At 42.0% G+C, this 22,863-nt stretch overlaps 1 protein-coding gene across 12 annotated transcripts in view; it reads left to right on the top strand.

Moving 5' to 3' along the window:
* Nucleotides 1–10,546: 10,546 nt before the first annotated feature.
* Neo1 (neogenin 1) overlaps nucleotides 10,547–22,863 on the top strand; it is a 171,677-nt gene continuing 159,360 nt past the window's right edge. For 11 of the 12 annotated variants that reach the window (XM_057766509.1, XM_057766508.1, XM_057766512.1 and 8 more), the window contains exon 1: nucleotides 10,624–11,066. In XM_057766509.1, the coding sequence (XP_057622492.1) occupies nucleotides 10,916–11,066 (151 nt within the window). In that variant the 5' untranslated portion in view covers nucleotides 10,624–10,915. The other variant, XM_057766515.1, reaches the window with a different exon arrangement.

Here is a 22,863-nt window from a genome sequence, read left to right as displayed (position 1 = left end):
GAGGGGGAGGTTACGAAGAAGATCTGGGATGTAGCTTGATGATTGATCACCCTAGCATTCCTGAGTGCCTAGGCTCAATTCTCAGTACAGGACAACAAGAAAAAGTAGCAGAGGAAAATGAATTTCTTCCCCTACTTTCAGACATTTGCCAGGCGTTCAATAACGTGCATTTATTTCATATTAGAAAATTTGAGCCAAGCATAGTAGCGCATACCTTTAATCAGGAGGCAGAAGCAGGAGTACTGCAGGGATAGACTAGAGGACTCTGCTTCAAACAAAATAAAACAAAACAATCCATAAATGCAGTGTCAAAAGAGAAGATTTTTTTAAAATCAGTGATAAGAGGGTATATTTTAGACTAAAATAGTCATCATCTGGAAGAAGGAAATGAGAATTTAAAAGTGCTAAAAATAGGGAATTATAAATTTATATTTATAATATCTTCAGGGTAATTATTAATAAATACATTTGTGATTTAAGAATATGAAAATTGAGGTTGTCCAGGTGGCTCAATAGGTAAAGGCACAGTTGCTGCCAAGCGTGATGACCTGAGTTCCTTCCCAGGATGACATGGTAGAGAAGAAACCACGTTCAGGAGCTGCTCTCTGACCTCCACATCTACGGCATGACACAAGGTTCTGTGCTACCGTACCCTCTCCACTCAGCAATAAATAAATAGATCTAATAAAAACAAAGAAAATGGTTTTTTAAAATCTATGAAATTGATAATCCTTTCAGTTACTGTACTATAAGCCAGCCTATTTTGTTAATTCGGCCACCCAACTACACTATCATCCTGAAGTTTCTCCTATATAGAAATCCTGAAGCTAACAGATGATTTCTGACAATATAGAATATAGGAATATCTAATTCAAGGGATTAGGAGTAATCTGTGTGTTTTGAACATAGTCCCTGGGGGAGGATTATTTGGGGGTAATGGGACTCAGTGGCCAGGAGAACTTTTTAGGGGCAGTACTCTGAACCCCTGGGTATGACTCCTTCCTTACTTGTTCTGAGGTCATTACTCCCACATGTGGCTGTAGCATTTCATGCGTGAGGCTGCATGAGGAGACTCTAGACTGGCTGTCTTCTTCCCTGTGAGTCTTCACATTCCGACCCAGACATCAAAGGCTTTCCACCGTCCACTGTACCCACATATGGGACCACCCTTCACCCTAGTGTCTCCGTCTGGTCAGTTGGCTTAGTAATGGTTGGTCTCTTCTTCACTGATATAAACTCTCAGTATTAACTCTCCCCCTTAACCATTTCCTCTCTGGCCCCCTGGAGGGCCCACTGAACTACAAACGTTTATGCCCTACCTACCACTGCACAGGCACGACCTTCATCACCTACCTTTTCTATGGGAAACCTGTCTCTGAAGTCTCTTCTGTCTAACTCATCGTTCCGGATCTCAAGTGGCCAGTCAGTAGTATTACATGCATCTCCCACCACCCCCACCACTCCCCTGGCCACCCCTACTCCCAACCATTTCCCTTACATTCTCCATCCAAAACCAAATCAAACCCAGCAAACCGATTAAAACAACAGAAATTTATTTCTTATAGTTCTAGAAGGTAGGGAGTTGAAGAACACAGCTTTTGCGTATTTGGAATCTTATGAAGCCCAGATTTCTCAGAAAAGTCACCCTCTTGTATCTTCACATGGCAGAAGGGGAGAGAGCTCTCTGGAGCCTCAGATAGCATGATCTAATCCCCTCTCAAGTCTCATCCCATCGGCGATTAGGCTTCATCATCCAGATGAGGTGAGGGGTAAGCATCAAGACTATATTACATGGCAGCAGCTCTGAGTCCATTTGTATTTTGTCTTGCTTTCTTTTTTTTCCTCCATCAATTTCTTTTTCTGTTTTGTTATTTCCTAGCTGATCTACGAGTCACTTCTCAGTTATCTTAAGTGCAAAGTGTCTTTCACTCCTCTCCTGTCACCTCCTGTCGTCATGTATTGGTTTTCCACAACTACAACAAAATTCTCAGGCCAGATGATTACTTTATAAAGAAAAGAAGTTTGTTTTACTCAGAGTTTTGAGTGCTCTAAGTCCAAACATCATGGTCTGGCTTGGTGAAACCTTCTGGCAGCGTTACACCATGGTGGGTAAGATCAGGGAAGGAATATGTGCGAGAGGGAGCAAGGCAGCTCTCTGAGCTCTCTAAGGAAGTCACAGAAGTTAGAAGAGGGGCCTAGAATTCTTTCCTGAGAACTGCAGGGTTTGTCACAAGAATTATCACCAGGGCATTCTGAGGGCATTGACTGGTTACTTCCCATTGGACCCTACCTCTTCAAGGGTCACATCCAATATTGTCACACTAAGAACCACGCTCCCAACAAGAACCAAAAACATATCTAAGCCCTAGTCTTTGCCATCTTGGGTGACTTCACTGACCTATGGGTGACCAGTTCTTTTTTTTTTTTTTTTACTTTTTTTGTTTGTGTTTGTTTTTCAAGACAGAGTTTCTCTGTTTCTCTGTTTAACAGCCCTAGCTATCTTGAAACTTGTTCTGTAGCCTAGGCTGGCCTCAAACTCACAGAGATCCACTTGCCTCTGCCTCCCGGGTGCTGAGATTAAAGGCATGTGACACCACTACCACCCAGCAGACAACCAATCTTGAAAACAGTGTCCCTTCTCCTTTCTCTGTCCTCAATGCCTAGGAGGAGATTGCATGGTAACAAACAGGGCAGGGGAAGATCAATATGAGACAGCAGTCTTTTTATTTTTATTTTTTTAGACAGGTTTCATGTATCCCAGGCAGGATGTCACGGTGCTCTCCGGCCACCATCTCCCTCATGCTGGGATAACAGTTGTATTCTGCCACCCCAGTGAAGTAGCATTCTTATTTATCTCCCTCTACAGGAGAAGAGCAGAACCTGGGGACAGACAACTCTTCCTTCTTGTCTCACTGTTAGTGGTAGGATTGAGGGTATCTTTTGCTTGGGGATTTCTCAGCAGTTTCTCCCAGCAGGGCTGAGCAAAGAGACCACACAGAGATTGCTTTTATAAGACAGAATCTAAACAAACAGATTCTCGAGGCTTTTATGTTGTCCGGTTCAGCTGTTGGAGAGCAGATTACAGGAGAAGGGGTGGGGGGGGGAGGGAGAGACAGAGAGAGAGAGTAAGGGGGTGGTCTCAGCTAGCTGTCTTCTGATAACCTCTCTTTTGGGCCACTGCAGTTTACAGAAAGTAGCTGGGTGCCAATGGAGTTTGTGTATCTGTGTATCGCGTACAAGCTCGGTGGCAAACAATGGGTAGAGCCAGATCCAGAGTAGCAATAAGGAAACAGAACATTTCCAAACATACAAGTGATCACACACACACACAGAGAGAGAGAGAGAGAGAGAGAGAGAGAGAGAGAGAGAGAGAGAGAGAGAGAGGCCAGTGTCACCAGAAATTCCTTGATTTTGTCAGCCTTCTAGTTTTACATTCACTGTTCTTCCTCACTGTCACACCGGCACTGCGCAATCTTTTGAGTATTCCAACTCCTGGACACCCGCATTTGCTCCTGGGCATTCTGCCCATTCTCGATTTATTTCCTTTCTTATCTAGCCCTAACCATGTGACTTGTCACTGGGCTTATTCCATATGCTGTACTCTTAATCCTCGTCATTTTACTTCATTCACTACCAACACCTTCAGCTCTAGATCCATCTACCTTTGCCCCTTTCTACACCAATGCCAGGTGGAGAAAAATCCCAATAATGTCGTGGTTTCAGCTGGACCTTATATAGCTCCCTCTCCAGTTTCCTGTGCAACTCCCCCGACGTTTTCCACTCTTCTTTAAACACCGGTCACATCCTTTCTCCTCTTGTGGCAGATGACCTTTTGGCTACTTCATAGATAGCTCCTAGTCCTCTCACCTGGGAACCCGTCCAACATGTACATCCTGCATCATAGCCCCTTCTTTTCTGGCTCTTTTTCTGTAAGCAAATCCTTGGTCTGCTATCAAATTCCCTTCCATAATTAAAAAATCTTTATATAAGCCCTAAATATTTAATTCTTCAGACAAATATTTATTAAGTACCAGGTTGGTCTACTAAACCAGGGTGACAAAAGGAAGCCAGCTACTGAAGGCTCCCGTTCACTTGTCTGCCTGTAGTTTCTATAAACTGTCCTTTTCTTCTTTTGCTGGTTGGTTGTAATGGAGGCTGCCATGTAACTACAGCCACTCCCTGAATGAGTTCAGGTGGGCAGGTTATACTGGCCATGAATCTGTTTATTGGGCAGTCTGTACAACCCAACACTCTAAAGAGCGAAGCTATTTCTCCAAAATTTAATTTCTCAATCCGTATTAAATGTGTTTCTGATTCAGAATCAGACTTTGGCAGAGTCACTTGAAAACTGGCAGTAGTCAGTTACTGCTATGTGAACTCAGACACAGAAAGGGCCATTGTGCAAGCATAAAGCTTTCTGGTACATGTGCAGGGAGGTGCAAAGACAAAAGATTTAAGAAGACTGTATTCTTCAGTCTTCTCTGAGGCCCTCTTTTACCATTGTCTAAAGATACAGGATCAATGAGGCATGGTGGCTCACACCTTTAATTTTACTACTTGGGAGGAGAGATAAGAGGATCTCTGTGAGTTTGAGGCCAGACTGGTCTACCCAGAGAATCCCAGTCTGTTGGAGCTACATAGTGAGTTCCTGTCAAAGGGGTAGGAGGTAAGGAAAATATTCCAGGGTCCTTCTTTTCAAAAAATCTTTTTCTCTTAAGGTAGAATTTCAGATTTTCATTGCATGTAGTCAAAAAGCAAGCTCTTGTCATTCTTGCTGACAAGGCGGCCTGCTGTGTTTTGTGACTGCTATCTCTTGGGTTCTAACTATAAGTGCTTTGAGGATAGATTTTTAGGGAGGAAGTAGCATGTATGTTGTCCCTTATTTTCAGGCTTCATTAAGAAGCTACGAGAGGAAAACATTCTCAAATCCAGCTGCCTGGAAACTACAGGAGCAGGGTGCAACTTCTGTGAAGTTCTTTTGCCTATTGGTAGTTGCTTGAGACCAGTGAGGTCAGATAATCGTGGGTCTGGCTGAGATACAGTCACAAGCTTATCCTACTGCACTGTTCCCAAAGCTATCAATTATCACTTTCCCTTTAGAATCTTGCACATTTCCTCCTCTATTTCCTGCTAAAACTACTTCCTTCCTAACAATAAGCATTCTAACTTATGAAACTTTTCTCCCCATTACAGGTAAACTCCAAGAGGTTGTTGCTAATCATTAGCAAGAGAAAGCCATCAGGGGGCCTTATTCTCTGACTCATTTCCCTTTGGTAAGGCTGCCCTTGACCACCTGCCCTATTACTAAGACCAACAAGTGGTTTTCAGGTCTTACAGTCCTCGACATTCTAAGGACCCATGACACTGTAAACCACTCAAGCAATCCTGAAACATTTTCTTCCCTTGGCTTCTGTGATACCATGTGTTCTTGGGGTTTCTTTATACATGTCTGTTCATTTTAAGGTTTTGTTTGTTTGTTTGTTTTATACATTCAACACGTGGGTGTTCCTTTAGATGGGTCCTAGACTACAGTTCTCAGGCATACTTCAGTTCTGGTCTTCAAGCCTTCTCTTTTCTCCTAACTTCCTCAATGACAATCTCAAAGGTTATCTTAAGGGCCTAGTGGAGGACTTGGTGTGGTCTATGTCATACAGAGAGCACAGAGGTCATCTGGGCTATCGACCACCTCTGAACCTGTTTATGGGAGTCTGGGGGAACCCCTGGCTACACAGATAGCTTAGATGTCACCTAGAGCACTAGCTGCTTCCATTTCGAGCCTTCTGGGTGGAAAACAGGTTCCACACCTCTTCCTTTGAAGAGACAACCATGCTTGTTTAACATTTTTGGTTTCCCTAGGGCTTATCTGTGAGCACAAGGACCTTTGTGCTCCCAGTAAAAAGTGGCTTATAGAAGAGTTTATGTCCTTTTCAAGCTTTCTCAGGTTTTACATGGATTTAGCTAGTATACGTTGGAGTGCCAATTTCTTGTAAAAGGCTGCTAGTGTGTTCCCAGCCGCCCAGCAGCTCAGACCCAAAATAATCACACAGAAACTGTATTAATTAAATCACTGCTTGCCCTCCCTATTAGCTCTAACTTCTTATTGGCTAGCTCTTATATTTTAATTTAACCCATTTCTAGTATTCTGTGTATCGCCACGTGGCTGTGGCTTACCGGGTAAAGTTCCATCTGGCTCCAGTGGGGCTACATGGCTTCTCTCTAACTCCTCCTTCTTTCTCCCAGCATTCAGTTTAGTTTTCCCCACCTACCTCTATTCCCTGTGCAGGCCCAAGACAGTTTTTTTATTAATCAATGGTATTCACAGCATACAGAGGAGAATCCCACATCAGGAGTCCATAGTGCCATGGCGACAGGTGACCAGAGCAGGAAGCTGGGAGATCACATCTTCACCTACAAACACTAAGCAGAGAGAGAAAACTGGAAGTTGGGTGGGGCTTCAAACTCTCAAAGCCCATCCTCAGCATTAGACTTCCTCCATCAAGACCTTCCTAAAGTTTCCATACCATCTACAATTAGCATTCTGGGGACCAAGTGTTCAAATACCTGAGCCTATGGAGGACATTTTCATGTAAACCACCGGGATTATCTATCCTGGAAACCTACATCAGAGATTCAAAATGGGATGCTGGAGATGACAGAAACACTTTGAGAGGCAGTTTCAGTAAAATTGTTTTAAAAGTTTTATCTTCATAATATAAACACATAACCAAGTATTTGAGTAAAATTAGTACACTCATGTTATAGCAGAACCTGGTAATTTAGTTTATAACTCTGTTTATATATGGAGATTGGTCACAAAATCTTGTTGGAATAGATTTTAACTGGAAAAATGGGACTACCCTAATAATTAGGTATGTTTGATATTTGCTAATGACATCTCTGCAGCTCTATCTTCCTGTTAGATTCTAGAACCATATACCTCACAGTTTACTGGTGTTTCTATTTGGACATTCAATGGATACTTTTAAAACTTAACCCTCCCGAACCAATTTTGATCTCTCAGACATTGTCTCTTTATTTACTCAAATGCCCGAGCTGAAACTCAAGTCACCAACATCTCTTCCCCTAACACACATCCTGGATTATCTGTCTGTCTGTTTATCTTTCTTAGGCCCTCTTCTCTGTTGGAAGTCTCTTAATTCCCTCTACTCTACCCCAGGCTGCCATCATCTGCTCCCCACAGTACTGTAACAAAACCTGAATTAATTTTCTCCTTTTCGTCTCCTTCCCACTTAAACTCCAAGAAGCAGCCTGACTGATTTCTCCTAAAATGTAAACTTGAGACCAAGTTCTACTGCAGAGTGCTGGATCTCAACCTGTCATCAGCCATCACCTTCCCCCACTCCCAGTTTAGTGAAATGAGATGTTGTCACTATGTTTTCCCATATGCCTTATCTTTCCTTACCATAACACTCCTCAGATGTCTTTGTTATTATTATCTTTGCTGCTAACCTGGGAACTCTTGTCAATCAGGCCCATCACTGTATTCACTTAACACAGGGCAGGACTCGAGATGCTGTAAGTGCTTTATAAATGTTAAAAAAATGAACCAATAATTTTGTTATTCCCAGCACTTATCACAACTTGGCAAAGCAGGTATTTGCATGTAGTTCAATGACTTATTATTTTTTATGGGCACAGGTACTTACAGTTGTGGCTGTGTACCTGTAAACTTATAAAGTCAATTTTTTCAATGAAAAAACATCAGGTCTTCAATAATATTTGTTAAATTAATAGTTGGTTCTTGGACTAAAGATATGTGATTAGCTGAATCACATATAATAAGCAAAATTAATGCAGTGCTGTTTTGGCCTTAAGAAGTACTTATCTTTCATAATTAGAATTAATCAGAGATGGCTCCCTAGAACAGGTGGCCTTTGAAAGAAAAGGTGAGAGAAAAAATTCTTACCTAGTGGAATGCAAAGAGCAAATGTAAGAATACCAGTGTCTGTGCAGGAGTTAATCATGTTCTGAAGAGATGGGTAAGTCCCAGCTGAAACATGCTGTGCTCTCTCCCGGGATTCACTAGCTAGGGGCTAGCTCTCTTCCTGGACGGAGCGAGGGAACAAGTTGCAGCTTTTCATTACTGGCAGCAATTAAAGCACTGAGCTCTTGCCTCCCTAATGCTGAAAAATAATCCTTTTACTTCAGCAAGTAAGATTCCTACCAAGTTTTCAATTCATAGGATTTAAATTTTCATTTAATGTTTATATCAAAACATACCTAGAATACATTTCACAAGAATATTGGGTCCAGTTATTTTTGGCCTGCGCTTCGGTAACTTATCCTAGCATACAATGGCCACTCTGTTTTCTTAGCTCTACAGTTTCTTTGTGCACTATTTCTTGAACATGGACCTCATTTTCTAACTTTGCTGAGATGAAAAAAATGTTAATTTCAGCAACAGCTTAATATCTCTTCATAGATTTATAGCCCAGACTTTTGTGAAAATAGGTTGCTAAGGCGCAGAGGTGGACTTAGGTATTTGTTGAAAATTTTATACTAGAGAACGTGAAGGACGAATGAGGTGCCCGAAGACCCCTATCTCAGCTGTGCCTTACTAAACAAGGGGCAGGCTAATGACTCCAGATGATGATTCTTAAAGGCTCTGTCAACGATGGCATTGACATTGAAATGAAGTAACGGATCTGAATTGCAGTATGAGCAAGGGTTACTTTACAGTCTTACTCTCGAATTGATTTAGAATCAGTACCTCTTTTTAATCTGCAGCTCCTCTATTAGTGGTTTATTATAGAGTGGCTTTTATGAAAATTTCGATCTAATCACTAGTCAGAAATATATGATTTAGTCACTCTATTTTACAGAAAGTGCTTTAAACTTTTTAATATAAACTCAATATACACAGTAGGCTGATAAATTAATGAGACGGTTCACAGAAGTCAGACATGAAAATCAGTGTGCTATTTTATTAGCTATAACTCCTTTTTTTTTCAAAGATGGGAGATAAATGTAAGCTTCATTTTAGAAGTCACATTATACACAATTTTAATATAATGAAAAAAACCCTCCATCTTAGATAGCCAAAAATTAACATTTGCAAGGCAATTTATAGTTTCCAAAGAGCTTTTCTCATCAATTATCTCAGAAAACTGAATAACGATGTGATTATTAAAGGTTAATTAAGCAAATACTTGTGGAGTAATTGGGAGGTAATCTATTTCTAATTTAACAGGTCAATCAGGGGTATTTAGGAAATATTTTTTCTGGTTAATAACTCTAACCAAAACAAGATATTTAAATGGTTTCCCTAGTGGAAAACAATAAGCGTGTGTTTGCTCTTTTAAGCCAATTGTTTCATGGAAACTGGGAGAAGGGAAGGCGCCCAATTTCACTCTTGTAATGAGGTTTCTGAGCTCTTCATTCCCCATGTCAATCCACGATTTATACTGTTTATTTTGGAACTCTGGAATAAAATAAAATATGAAGTGACAAGAGCGAGAAGACACGGTAGGGGGTTGTTAGAAAAAAAATAGTCTTTCTTGCAGGATACAACGCATTTTGGATACTGACTGTACACACAAGGGAGAATACAAATGCAACTCCTATTAACAAGCTAACATGACTCAGTGAAGAACCAGTTGAGAAGAGTATGGGCACACTCATCTGCAGTGGACCACAGACGCTTTTTTCTTAACTTTGGGTATCTCGATCTCTAGTAGTACCAAGTGCTTGAAAAGTCAATACCCGGATGCTCCGGGTTTACTGTCAGAGACTTTGATTCCCAGGTACAAAAAATGCAAAGTGACCGTCCAGGGCCTATGTAAAAGGCTGCAGTGACTGCAGAGAATTAGCTCCGGGGAGAGTCACGGGGTTGGGTCCCGGCCTGGGCACCCGATGGAGAAGTGGACTCCCCGCACCTTTGTCTGAGCCAGGGCCGAGTGTCACGGCAGGGACATGGGTCTCCGTGGTCCAGGCGGGTCGGGTGCCACCCTAGAGGAAGCCGGAGGTCGGCACGGTGCCGCCAGGCCCCCTCCCACGGGAACCGCGCCAGGTCCCCAGTCAAGAACCGGGCGGCTCGCTATTGTTTTTGGCGAGCACAGAAATCCGTGCGCCGACCCTCTGCGCACCCAGGCTTCCTCCCGGAGGCCATTCGGTTTCCTCCGAGGCCCTATATAGAGGCCCGGAGCAGAGAGGTGCGCGCAGGCTCGCGGCTCTGCCTCAGGTCTCCGCACCCTTTGAAGCCGCCCGCGGAGGTGAGGGGAAATCTCTCCCTCGGATTAGGAGCGGGAGGCGGGAGGACAGGAGGCGGGTCGCTTCTCCGGGGTTTCCCTGACGCCAGCAGCAGCAGCAACAGCGCCCGGCGCGCGCGCTCCGCTCCCGTGCCCGGCTCCGGAGAGCAAGGCGGGGGGAGGGGAGCGGGCCCGCCGCCTGCCCTTGCGCCAGCTCGGCTCCACCGCCGCGGCTGCCCGCGAAGCGACCGCCGGGATTGGAGCCCGGCAGGCCGCGGGGCGCAAAGAGGGAGCCGGCAGGGAGGGAGGGAAGACGCGCGTGCGCGGCTGTGCGCGTGCGCGGCCCGGCGCGCTCCGGCGCCCGCCCCCCACCCTGCGGTCTCCGCCCCCCTCGCTCTACGGTGAGGAGCCCGAGTCGGCGGCGGGTGGCGGCGCCTGGAACCTGGAGAGACCGAGCCACCACCCCCCCCCCCCAGCTCTCGCCCGGAATGTACTGACTCCCCTTCTCTGCTCTCCTCTCCGCCCTGCTGCAGGAGGGAGGCGTCCCGAAGTCTTTCCCCTTGGGCGCGCGAGGGGGCCGCGCGGGCTGGCCGGGCTGGGCCGGGCTGGAGCCGAGCCTACGGCGCAGAGACCGGCTGAGGCGCGCTGAGGGAAGGGCGCGAGCGCTCCGCGGCGCTGTCGCCGCCGCCGCCGCTCGCGGGGCAGAGATGGCGGCAGAGCGCGAAGCCAGGCGACTCCTCAGCACCTCCTCCTCCCGGCGCTGCTACCCCACACCGCTGCTGCTGTTGCTGTTGCTGCCGCGGCCGCTGCTGTCCGGCGCCGCGGCCGTGAGGAGCGGCTCCCCGCCGCAGTCCGCAGGTAAGTGGGGCCGGGCCCGGGACGCCGTGGGGGCTGGGGCGCGGCACCGGCTCCCGCGGCCGCTGCGGTGGGGGTTTTTTGTTGTTGTTTAGGATCCAGAGGGGAGCATGCGGGAACTTCTCCGTCTCGGCTCCGGTTGCTGAAAGCGGAGCGGGCAGGAGGGGCCCTTGCCGGGGAAGGGGCGCCTTCGGGATCGGGCCCGGAGCTCTGGGGGTCCAGTTCTGTGCTTTGTACCGAGAGGCAGGTTCACCCCTCGCCTCTTTCCCCTCCCCCAGGCTCATCCCACTTGTAAGAGTGGGACATTCTTGTGCTCACACAAGCACCAGTAGAGGCCACTACACACCTCATTAAATAAACAATCGTACAGCCAATTCATTAATTTTCAGGCAAGGATGGAGGAGGGGTCTTGAACTCTTTATTTATATTTTGGCCTGGCCACGGGTTGCCCAGCTCCTGAAGTCCAAGGAAGCATTGTTGGATCTCGAGGGACTCTTCGCTCAGTGATTGGAGCCCGAGTCTTCCGGAGAGCGGGATGCCAAGGGGCACACTTGCCCCTTGGTGATCAGTGGTGTTGACTTAGCTATGAGAACGCCTTGGAGAGCGGCTCCAAGTGATTCTGTGGAGCAGTGCTTCCGTTATGAAACGCCTCTTTACTGGGGATTTCAACTATGTTTCAGTGTTGCCCACTCTTAACCTATGAAGAATTTCAGGCGTCGGATTTTTAAATAAATACTTGTCTATTGTCTTTAAATGGCAGTATAAACATAGATGCTTTAAGCCCCTTTGTGTGTGTGTGTGTGTGTGTTTTACGCAGTACCGGAATCACCTGCATTCTTACTTATTTAAGGGTGTCAGTCCGAGCCTCTGATAGTTGAGGAGCAGGACTCAACAGTTGAAGGGCAAATTGACCTGTGCTTTGCTAACCTTATTTGCCTAAGGTGGTGAGCCATACAACTTGACAACTTTCATGAGATTTAAATTTTTTACAACTGAAGGTCGCCTGATGGAATGCAATGGCAATTTGTAGTTCCTAAACCAAAAACTTGTTTTCCTTTGATATTATGAAATCATTAAAAATCATGTCGCAGTATGATTTGACTGATAAACTCTGGAATTCTGCATCATATGTATGTGTACAGAGGTTCTGACTTGCCGGTGTTAAAAGAAAAGTTTTAAATCCACACCAGTATGTATTATCTAAACGGGTAAACACGGTGTTAAAATTAAATTGGATCATTGATGTTGATACGCACTTGTACAAAGTTTTGGGCACAGTTTTCAGACTTGAAATGCAGGAATGGGCAAGAGAAATGTGACGATTTTGGAAAACAAGTTTTTCTTCCTCTCTTTAATTTCCTATAGAGGTTTCTATGTAGCTCATCGTGTGTGTATTCGAGGTTGTAGCTGGAGTTTATGTTTAAAGTTTTTGCAATGATGAGGTGCAACACATTTGTTTTTTTATGAGTTTTCAGTGTGGTGTATAAGGGAAGACAGCTTCTCAACTACTAATTACATAGTTGAGTGATTGTGACACGTACCGCAAAGGAGACTAGGTTTTGAGAACGTGTGTTGGGGTGATTTACCTAGCCAGTGTCAGGGTTTCTCAGATTTGAGGTGGTTGTGGGGTAGAGGGAAGAAAGCTCACAGCTAATTAGTCGTGCAGCAGAGTCTAGAGCACAGGTCTGGTTCTCCCTGATAGGCCTTCTTATTCTTCTTTCAAAAGATTTTTGTTAACCCCTCTGTCTCATTCCAAAAATGAACAACAAAAAAAAATCACTGCATTGAGCGGGGGTAGTCTGTTCTGTCATGAGCTGTGGGAGAGATCGAGGGGATGGGGAACTGAGTAAGCAGTTGCTGGATCAAGCTGTCTCTAATCAGATACCATTTGCCAGTGTTGTACTTATTTTTGAAGCATGATAGACTTCACTTTTGGTAGGGGAGTGAGGATGTTCAGTAATAAGTAGAGGAAATAAGGGAAATGAGTGTTTTACATTTTAGGGTAGACATTTGGACACATGGAAGAAGAGAAAAAAAGCAGATGAAGGGATCATGCTAGAAAATGGTTAGTGGTGAGGAAATGAATCCGCACGCACACAGGTTTTGGGAAGGGAGGGCTGGTCACTGAAAAGATTTGTAGTGACCCTTGGGGAAGATGGATTGACTGGGCACCCGGTGAATTGCGAATGTTCTCCGATGAGAGTAGACATTCTTCATAGAGGACCACAGGTTCCGACAGGCAGTTACTTGATGTGACACATTACCGCATAAGGTGGTCTGTTTCTGTTTGTAACGTCTCTTAGAAAACCCTGCTTCACATTTAGAGTAATGTTCACCCTGCTCTTGAATTTAGCTCTCCTTTGCCTTCGTCAGCACCAACCTGTATCACTTGACTTAGTATTTGTTTTTTTCTTGTTTTTTCTTTTCTTTTTCATGTTTTTCTTTTACTCACTCCAATACTGATTTCTAACATTTGTCTCATTCTCTTCTGTCTTTGATTTTTGCCAGTAAGCTAATGACTCTCCTAGTCCTCCCCTAATTCCCCCTTGGTAGCTTCATTGGTGCAGGTCCAAAGGTAGACTCACCTTCGTTCCTCTTCCCCCATCCCTTTTTCTCAGTGGTAAAGAACCAGTCCCTGGCCAGGACTTGTTAGAATGATTGCGTGGATTTGTCTTGTTTTACCTGTCTTAGCCATGAGTGTCCATGCCCTCTCCCAAGTTAAGATCTAGAAAACCTTACTCTGTTTGACCTTTACCTCCTAGGAATTTCTTCTGTTTGTACCTTTTCATCTGTATCCATACCTGAACTAGCAATAGTGGCACTGTAATAAATCTGTCTCAACTGTTAACCTCTAGAGGTGCGATTTCCTATTGCAATAATCTTTCTGAAATATATTTCTGGGTGTGGAACGCCCAGTTAAAATGTCTTATTAGTAGTAAGTGTCCTGTAGTGTCTTGTAGTCTAACTGCTTTGGGATAGAGATGGGAGATCCTCTGTATTCTGTAACAGTCCCCAACAATCCCAATTTAAATTAGTCTCTTCTCCTCACTCTTCTAGGTACCTTTTGTTCTCCCACTCCAGATTAATTGTTGAGCTTTGTGCCTTCAGGCCTTTGCACATGCTGTTCTTTTTTTCCTGTTAAAGCCAAATCCCACTTCTTTAACTCCTATCTTAACAGAAACCTTTTCCCCCCATTGGCTTCTCCCCCAGAGAGTCAATGGTTGCCTTTCTTTGTGTTCCTGTAGCTTTTAAAATACTTTTCTTTGTCTTGTATTATTTATTTTCTTGTCACTTTTGCTATTCTTAACCTCTTGAGGCTTGGTACATTCTTATTCACTTTTCATCCTTGGTATACCTGAAGCATAGGTTGCTCACTGGTTAGTTGTTAACTTGTCCCAAGCTAGAGTCATCTGGGAAGAAGGAGCCTCAATTGACAAAAATGCTGCCATCAGATTGGCCTGTAGGCAAACCTTTGGGGTAAGAAAGCAAGCTGAGCAAGCCAGGAGGAGCAAGTCAGTAAGCAGCACTCCTCCATGGTACCTGCTTCTGTTTCTGACTCCAGGTTCTTGCCTTGAGTTCATGCCCTGGTTTCTCTAGGTGACAGATTGTGACTTGGAAGTTGTAAGATGAAATTAATTCTTTCCTCCTCAAGTTGTATTTCGTCATGGTGTTTATCATAGTAATAGAAAGTAAACTAGGAAAGGAGAAAACCAGTGTTTGTTTCATTGTGCCCAGCCACTTTTGAACTCCTGGGTCATAGAGCATAAATATGGTTCCTTTATGTTTTTGATGACAGATTCTTGTGTAGGATATGCATGTGTGACAGTTGTTCCATTCCCTCTCCTCCCCTCTTCAGCCACTCTTCATGTATTTTCTAACCCTTTAATGAGCTTGGATCATCCTCTTAGATATGCTACCATTTTATCAGTTTTGTCATTTTTTGGAAGGTTACATGGCTTTTCCAGAGTTGTTATAAAAAAGATTTGATGTTCTGCTCTGCCTGTCTGCTGGGATGAGGTACAAAAGAGGTCATATATTTCTGGGGTAAATGCACAGGTGAGATAAGAAATGTGCTCCTTAGCAAGTTGTCTGAAAATTAATACATTATGTGGGATGAAGAAAGGGCTTTCATGTGGAGGCAACGATTTGAGGGTATGACTCATGATTCTCCAATTATACATATATCTATAAATTGGGGACTACAGGCAAGCAAGAACAATTCCTTTCATACCTAACTGGATTTACATGAGATGTAAAGTTGCTTATAAAATATCATATATGTATAGAATAGTTTTTTAAAAAATGTATTCTTTATAGATTTCACATCATTTATTCCTATCCCATTTATCGCCCTGTCCCCTCTCATCCATTCTCTGCCCTTGCAATCTCCCCCCCCCCAAATTGTAACATGAGGGGCTGCTTGTTGGGGTTTCTGTCCCACCTGGTGCCCCAGCTGTTTAGTCCCAGAGAAAATCAGAGATCTCCATAAGTTATAAAACTGATTGGTCCATTAGCTCAGTCTTCTTATTAGCTCTTATCACTTATATTAACCCATTATCCTTATCTATGTTAACCACATGGCTCAGTACCTTTTTCAGCAGGTAGGTTACATATTGCTTCTTCTGTGGTCTGGGCAGGAACTGGGGAGGAATGGGCTTCCTCCTTCCCAGCATCCTCTTTTTCTCATCACCCTGCCTCTACTCTTTGTCTGGTTGACTTGCTGCCTGACCAATCAGCATTTATTTAAAATATGATTGACAGAATACAGATAATTCTCCACACCACAAAAGAAGTCCAAATTTAAAAGAAAAATGGAAAACAAGATGAAACAAAGAAACAAAACAAAGGAAAAGAGAGAGAGAAGAATCTTACCATGGAAACTATAATGTGGCCAATGTAGAATAGTTTCACTATTTTTCAGCTTTAGAAATAAAGTGTGGTTCAATTGTTACTTTCAAAGATTTATTTTTTTTCTCTCTCTGTTTCTCTCTGTCTCTCTCTCTCTCTCTCTCTCTCTGTGTATATGTGTTGTGCATGCACGCGCGAGAGAGTGTTAGTATATGCAGTTATCTGTAGAGACTAGAAGAATGGATTGGATCCCCTGGACCTAGGCTTATAGGCAGGTGTGAGCTGCTCATTGTGGGTGCTGGAAATCAAATTTGGGTCCTGCAGCAGAACAATACATGCTCTTAACTGTTGAACCATCTTTCTAGCCCCCTGAGTTCGATATTTGAAAGTATAGGTTTTTCATTTGTCTCAGTTGATTATTGTTAGTTTTGCCTTTTTATTTTCTCTACATCAAGGAAAATTTTTTTTTGATGTAGAGAAAATATAATGTCAGTACATCTCTTTTATGGACGCCCTGTGTTATAGTCTACCCAAATACTTTGCTAATTGATTTCCATGCCTTTAGTGAAGTGTGGGTACCATACTACATTGCATTCATAACAGGAGAATAGTAGGAGCAATGACTAGAAGTGAGATTGACCAGTCAGAGAGTTGGTGAGATGAGTTTGGTTTAAGCTAGGAAACACTTGTCAAGTGAAATACAATTTTAAGATAGAGGCCAAATTTTGGATTAATTTACAATAAAGAGTATTTTCAGTCAGGCAGTGGTGGCACATGCCTTTAATCCTAGCACTCAGGAGGCAGAGGCAGGCAGATCTCTGTGAGTTCGAGACCAGCCTGCTCTATGAGAGCTAGTTCCAGGACAGGCTCCAAAGCTACAGAGAAACCCTGTCTTGAAAAACCAAAACCATAAAGAGTATTTTCATTAAAAACATTGTATATGAGACCCTCACTAGTCAAATACTGTTTTTCTTTTTTCTTTTTCTTTTTTTTTTCTTTTTTGCTTTTTTTCAAGACAGGGTTTCTCTGTAGCTTTGGAGCCTGTCCTGAAACTAGCTCTTGTAGACCAGGCTGGCCTCGAGCTCACAGAGATCCGCCTGCCTCTGCCTCCTGAGTGCTGGGATAAAGTCATGCGCCACCACCGCCCGGCCTGCTATGTTTCTTTGTAGTTGCTGTCTATTATATGGCTCATTCTTTTACTTAATAACTGTGAACTATGTTATTTGATCAAAATCCTGCCACTTGAATTCTTTGGACATGATGAACTGCCCCTTTAAACTGTGAGCCAAAATAAATTCTTTCTCCAATAAGTTGCTTTGCCTTGCTATGCTATCACAGGCATCAGGAAAAGAAACTAAGGGTTCAGTCACTCTAGAACAATACAGTTAACATTAGGAATAATATCTCTTAAGCAGCCCACTACGGGGATGTAGCTGAAGGCCCTGAGTTAAACCTGTAAGTACCACAGTAACAAACAAAACAACAAAAACCAATGGCTTACATTTACAACTTTTTCAAGATTTTTTTACTTTTAATTGTGAATATTTCATATTAAATGTTTTTATTTTAATTGCAGATATCATAGTCTGTTTTCTGTGTTCACTGAAGGGTGGAGCTAGTTAATAGGTAATCTGGAATCCTCCAGCTGTGTACTTCTACAGTTAGTCTTCAGTATAAAACTGAGCGGTGGCTTCATCTCAGCTGAATGACCTATGTAGTTCTATTATTTGAAAACTGGAGGTTTCTGTTTTGAATGTGCAAATTAACCTTCTGTCATTCTGTAAGACTTACTTTAATTATATATCTTTTCCAGGTATAAAGTAACATTATGATTGGGAAAATCTGTTCATTGCTTATAAATGATTGTATGTGATTTCATTTTATATGTGTAAAAATAGCTTCAGGGCCGAGTTCATGAAACAGAAGTTCAGTGTTAAGTAATTGTGAAGCATTTTAAGTTACAGTATTACCAGAAATAATAGCTGCTTACTCTCAGGCTTGGAACAGACATGCTTGGAGTGTAAAATAAGTTGATGAGGTTATAGAGCTGGCTGGAATGAGCAAGTTTTGCTTCTTCTAAAGGTGTGGTTGTGTTTTATATTAAATTTTATATTAATTTAAATGTTTTTGAGACAGGGTCTTTTAATAAAGCCTAGAATGACCTCAGACTTGTGATCTTCTGCCCTAGGGTTCTGAGTACTGGGATTATAGACATGCATGTATTACCATGTCTAGTTTTGTTGTAATGAAATCAGTACTTTTGAATAATGCTTCATAAGGAGTTAGCATCTGGGTAGTCTCTAGATAAGATTGTATGTTTTTACTTTTCTTTAAAATACCATTAGACATAACCTTTGAAATGGATAGCAAGATTTTAAATTTAATTTTTCATTCAGACAGTTCTTTAAGTTTTAAATAATTTTGGCTTGTGGCAGACACATCTTTGAGGGCTAATTATAAAGCCACACACTTTGGAGATAGATAGTTAAGGTGAAATGGATGTATTTTCTGTCCTCAGGATGCCTTGGGTCTAATAGCTGAGATAAAACAGGTAATAGGTGACTGGGCGTTGGTGGTGCACATCTTTAATCCCAGCACTTGGGAGGCAGAGGAAAGCCAAACTTTTTGAGTTCAAAGCCAGCCTAGTCTAATCAGAGAAACCCCGTTTTGAACCACAAGCAAAAACTTGATTTGGAGCAAACATCACTACTGCTATAGTTGGAAAGCATTCTCGAATTATGTCAGTGCTGATCAAGTAATAGTGCAGCTTTCCCTGATAATTCTGGATCTGGACTTTTAGAGTAGTCCTACTTAGTTTATGAAGCCAGTAGACAGGAGCTCTTAAGAGTGAGTTATTTTTCATTTCCTCAGAGTGATCCTGGAAGATTTACGTGAATGAGGATGCCCTAATAAAGTCACTTGGAGTTCAACTACTACAATGTCTTCTGGATTATGTATCTCTATATAGATAGAGTTTGTGCCTGCAGAGAGTGTGTGTGTGTGTGTGTGTGTGTGTGTGTGTGCGTGCTGCTTGTACTGGGAATTAAACTTGTAGTCCTGAAGATTGGATGTTAGGCAAGTATTCTTACCACTGAGCTACAGCCTGAGCCTTTCTTCTGTAAATCTGAGACAAGTTGTTCTTTTTTGTTTGCTTGTTTTGTTTTGCTTTCAGTACTGATTATTAGTTGACAGTAGTTGGTAAAAACTTACTGAGGATTCCTGAGCAGAGCGAATTTTAAAAACGACGCTACATAGAAAGTGAATAGAGAATGTTTGTTTTTCTCTTGTGGAATGAATGAATTAAAAAAAAGTCAATGTGCATTTTCATATATAAGGTATAGTTAAGAAAATGTTATTATAGTTAACAATTAAGGAATAGAATAATAATTTGTAAACTTCATATATAATTATTAAGTTATAATATAACTAAATAAATTAAAATTTGAACATCTTGTTGATTAATTCTTGAAAACTTTTTAAGTTTGAGTAGGGACTGTTAATTTTAAATTTGTATATTTGATTCAATGAATTGTATACAGAAATGTTTTGATGATGGCCTCCTTTATTAATAGCACCAGAACTATATGGAACTCAGCCTTTATGCACCTTAATGTAACTGAAGAAGAGGAATAAGGGAATTTTTGAAGTCCCTGCATCAAGAAAGTTCCTCAGTCTTGGAGGTCTCCCTTCTGAGAACACTTTTCTTATAAACACTTTTAATAAACAGGATAATCAGGTTTCTGAGTCCGTAGCTGACCAGAGGTGGGTGGAAAGATTGTCTTGGATGCTCTTGACCACTGGAGGTTGTGATAGTTGCAGTTGAGATTTTAAACAAGCACAAGAACACAAACTCTTCCCGTAAACAGAAGTAATTGTTTCAACAAAATTGAAGAAAATCTCCTTTTCTGTCCATTAATACTACTGGGTACTATTTGTCCCTTGCCTTCGCTTTACCCTTTCAGATTATGTAGATTATATATATGCCTGGAAGGATACATCTTCCCTCAGAAATCTCCAGTGTGGCATTTGAGGTTGGAGTGACTTGAGAGTGAATAGTAGAGGTGGTACTCCTTTTTCCTCTTGCCATGGCATTTATCTTTATGAACAGCATTGCTAAACCTGATTGCTAATTGGAATTTTACTTTTTGTGTAAAGTTAATTGTTGATTTGACTCTAATTTTTTTTAAATTATAAAATTTCGAATGAATGTGTAAAGTAAAATTTGAAATTATACTCCAAACCTGTCCTCAGAGATCATCACTTTTAATAATATAGATCTTTATATTGAGTATGTATAATTAAATACTTAAACAATATATCTTAAACAAAAATGACAAGTTGGATTATGCTGCCCATACTGTGTATCAGCTTGTTGTAGGTCCTTTTTCTTTGTGAGTGCATGCAAATGTGCCACAGTGATTTAGATAGCCATATAGTATTTTGTTGATACAGCCTACATAACTAGTTGTCTTTTGATGCCCCTAAATTTTTGATTGCTAGCAAATGATATAATGAGACTACTTTTTGTAGATGTCTTTATGTTCATGTGCCTATGTACATCAAATAGTTGTGGAACTCTGAGGTAGGAGGGCATTTATATTAATTTGAAAATGATCTTCGATTTTGTATTTATGTGAGTGTATATTAACTTTTGGTAGTTATTTGCAAATTATTTGCCTAAAAGATGATTTTTTTTTTTTTTTTTTGGTTTTTCAAGACAGGGTTTCTCTGTAGCTTTGGAACCTGTCCCGGAACTAGCTCTTGTAGACCAGGCTCGAACTCCCAGAGATCCACCTGCCTCTGCCTCCCGAGTGCTGGGATTAAAGGCGTGCGCCACTACCGCCCGGCTAAAAGATGATTCTTAACAACAAATGAGAGTGTCTGTTTCTTCATCCCCTTGCCGATAAGTTATTCATCCAGACTTACTAGTTTTTACCAACTTGACAGATGAAAGCAGAAGTGTCTCTGTGTATTTATTTATTTTGTAGGGTGTATGTGAGTGTTGCTACACATGTGCTATGGTGCTCGTGTGGACGTCAGAGGACAGCCTCGGGTATTTGTCTTATTCTTCTCGCCTGCCTGCTGTAGGATTTCTTTATTGTTTGAGCTCTATGTGCCAGGCTGGATGGCCTGTGGGCTTCTTGTTTTCCATCTTGCCTAAGGTGCCATGGGGTTAACAGATGTGTACTACTACATCTTCCTGGTTTTGTTGATTTTGAGGATTCAAAATCAGGTCCGAGTGCTTTCACAGAAGTGCTTTCCCCCAAAACTATCTTCCCAGCCCTTATTTTTACATTTACTAATAGAATTAGCATCTTCTCACGTTTTACTTGATAGTTTATACTGTTTTCTGAGAATTGTCTGCCTTTTGTTCACATTTTCCTCCCCACTTTTTTGAGTTCAGGGTAATACTGTAGTACCTTTATTACAAAGGAGTTGGAGTTCCAATTTGGGTTCTTAGTGCTGCCACCCACCATGATGTGATGTATCAAATGGCTACAGTCAGCACTAATCTGTTAGCTAAATGAACTTTTCTTTATAAGCCACTCAGCTTCAGTATTTCATTATCATGATATTAAATGGGCTAATACAGAGGGGCAGGGTACAGTTTTCCATTTAGGAGACTTTCAGCCTAAATTGTCAGCAGGATGTATTTATAACTGTGTTACAGAACTGGAGATCTGGGAAGAGGTATTGGCTGGAAATGTATGTTCACGAGTTATTAGAGAGTGATGATCACAGTTCATATCAAGAAAATATATCTACTTGGAAAGGGGGGAAAACCCAACCTACAGCAAAGATTTAGGAACTTATATTGGAGTTGGGTTTACAAAGGAAGGAAAATGCCCTATGTTTGCAGAAGATATTGGTACCAAAGCTAGGTGAGTACCCAGAATAAGAGCTGTGTAAGACAAAGAGCTTTATTTCGCCTACAAGATAGTTTTTTGAGCAACATCCAAGTAGATAAATGGAATAGTGCTAAGATAACTTTGGTACTTTTTAAAACTCTTTAGTCACAGCTGTGGCCCCAAAGTTAGAGTGCTAGACAAGGAGAGAGAGGGTTCTAAGAACTATTCTGGATAATTCTTTACTGTAAATGACAATTACAGTAACTTAACACTCACCCTGTTTTGCTGAGGTAAGCTATGAGTTGATATATATCCATGTTTAAAGCAGAGCCTGGTTTATCTTAATTGTCCATTAAACATAAACTGTTATCATTCTTGTTTTGTTGTTCTGTACTAGATTGAGAGGAGAGTCTAAAAGACATGAAAATTAGATAATGCTGATGTAACTTGGCTTATTGTTTTGTCTCTCATGGTTAAATTATTTTTACCTAAAGTAGATATATGCTGTGTATATATTCTCTGTATTTAGTGTATTTTTCTTTTGTTTTTTGTGAACATATTTTAGGGTAGGAAAAGTTTCTTCTTTCGTTGCTTGTACTTTCATTTCTTTCTGGAATTCCAAAGGTAAATGTCACCCCCCCCCCTGTGGTACTTTATTTCTCATTTTATTGTGTCAATTTTTTATTTTTATTTTCGAGATAGGGTTTCTCCGTAGCTTTTAGTTCCTATCCTGGAACTAGCTCTTGTAGACCAGGCTGGCCTCGAGCTCACAGAGATCCGCCTACCTCTGCCTCCCCAGTGCTGGGATTTTTTTGTTTTGTTTTGTTTTGTTTTGTTTGTTTTTGTTTTTGTTTTTGTTTTTTTGAGACAGGGTTTCTCTGTGGTTTTGGAGCCTGTCCTGGAACTAGCTTTTGTAGACCAGGCTGGTCTTGAACTCACAGAGATCCGCCTACCTCTGCCTCCCGAGTGCTGGGATTAAAGGCCTGCGCCACCACCGCCCAGTTTATTGTGTCATTTTTTTATATTTGGAGACAATGTTGCAATGCATACACAATTATAATTGTCTTCCTAGTGAGTGAATGCATTGCTAGGAATTTATTAAT

This window comes from Chionomys nivalis, chromosome 4 (genome assembly GCF_950005125.1).
Source record: "Chionomys nivalis chromosome 4, mChiNiv1.1, whole genome shotgun sequence".
In the NCBI taxonomy this organism is placed as follows: domain Eukaryota; kingdom Metazoa; phylum Chordata; class Mammalia; order Rodentia; family Cricetidae; genus Chionomys; species Chionomys nivalis.
The sequence above is the reverse complement of the archived record's forward strand: the minus strand, read 5'-3'. Positions and strand labels throughout refer to the sequence as shown.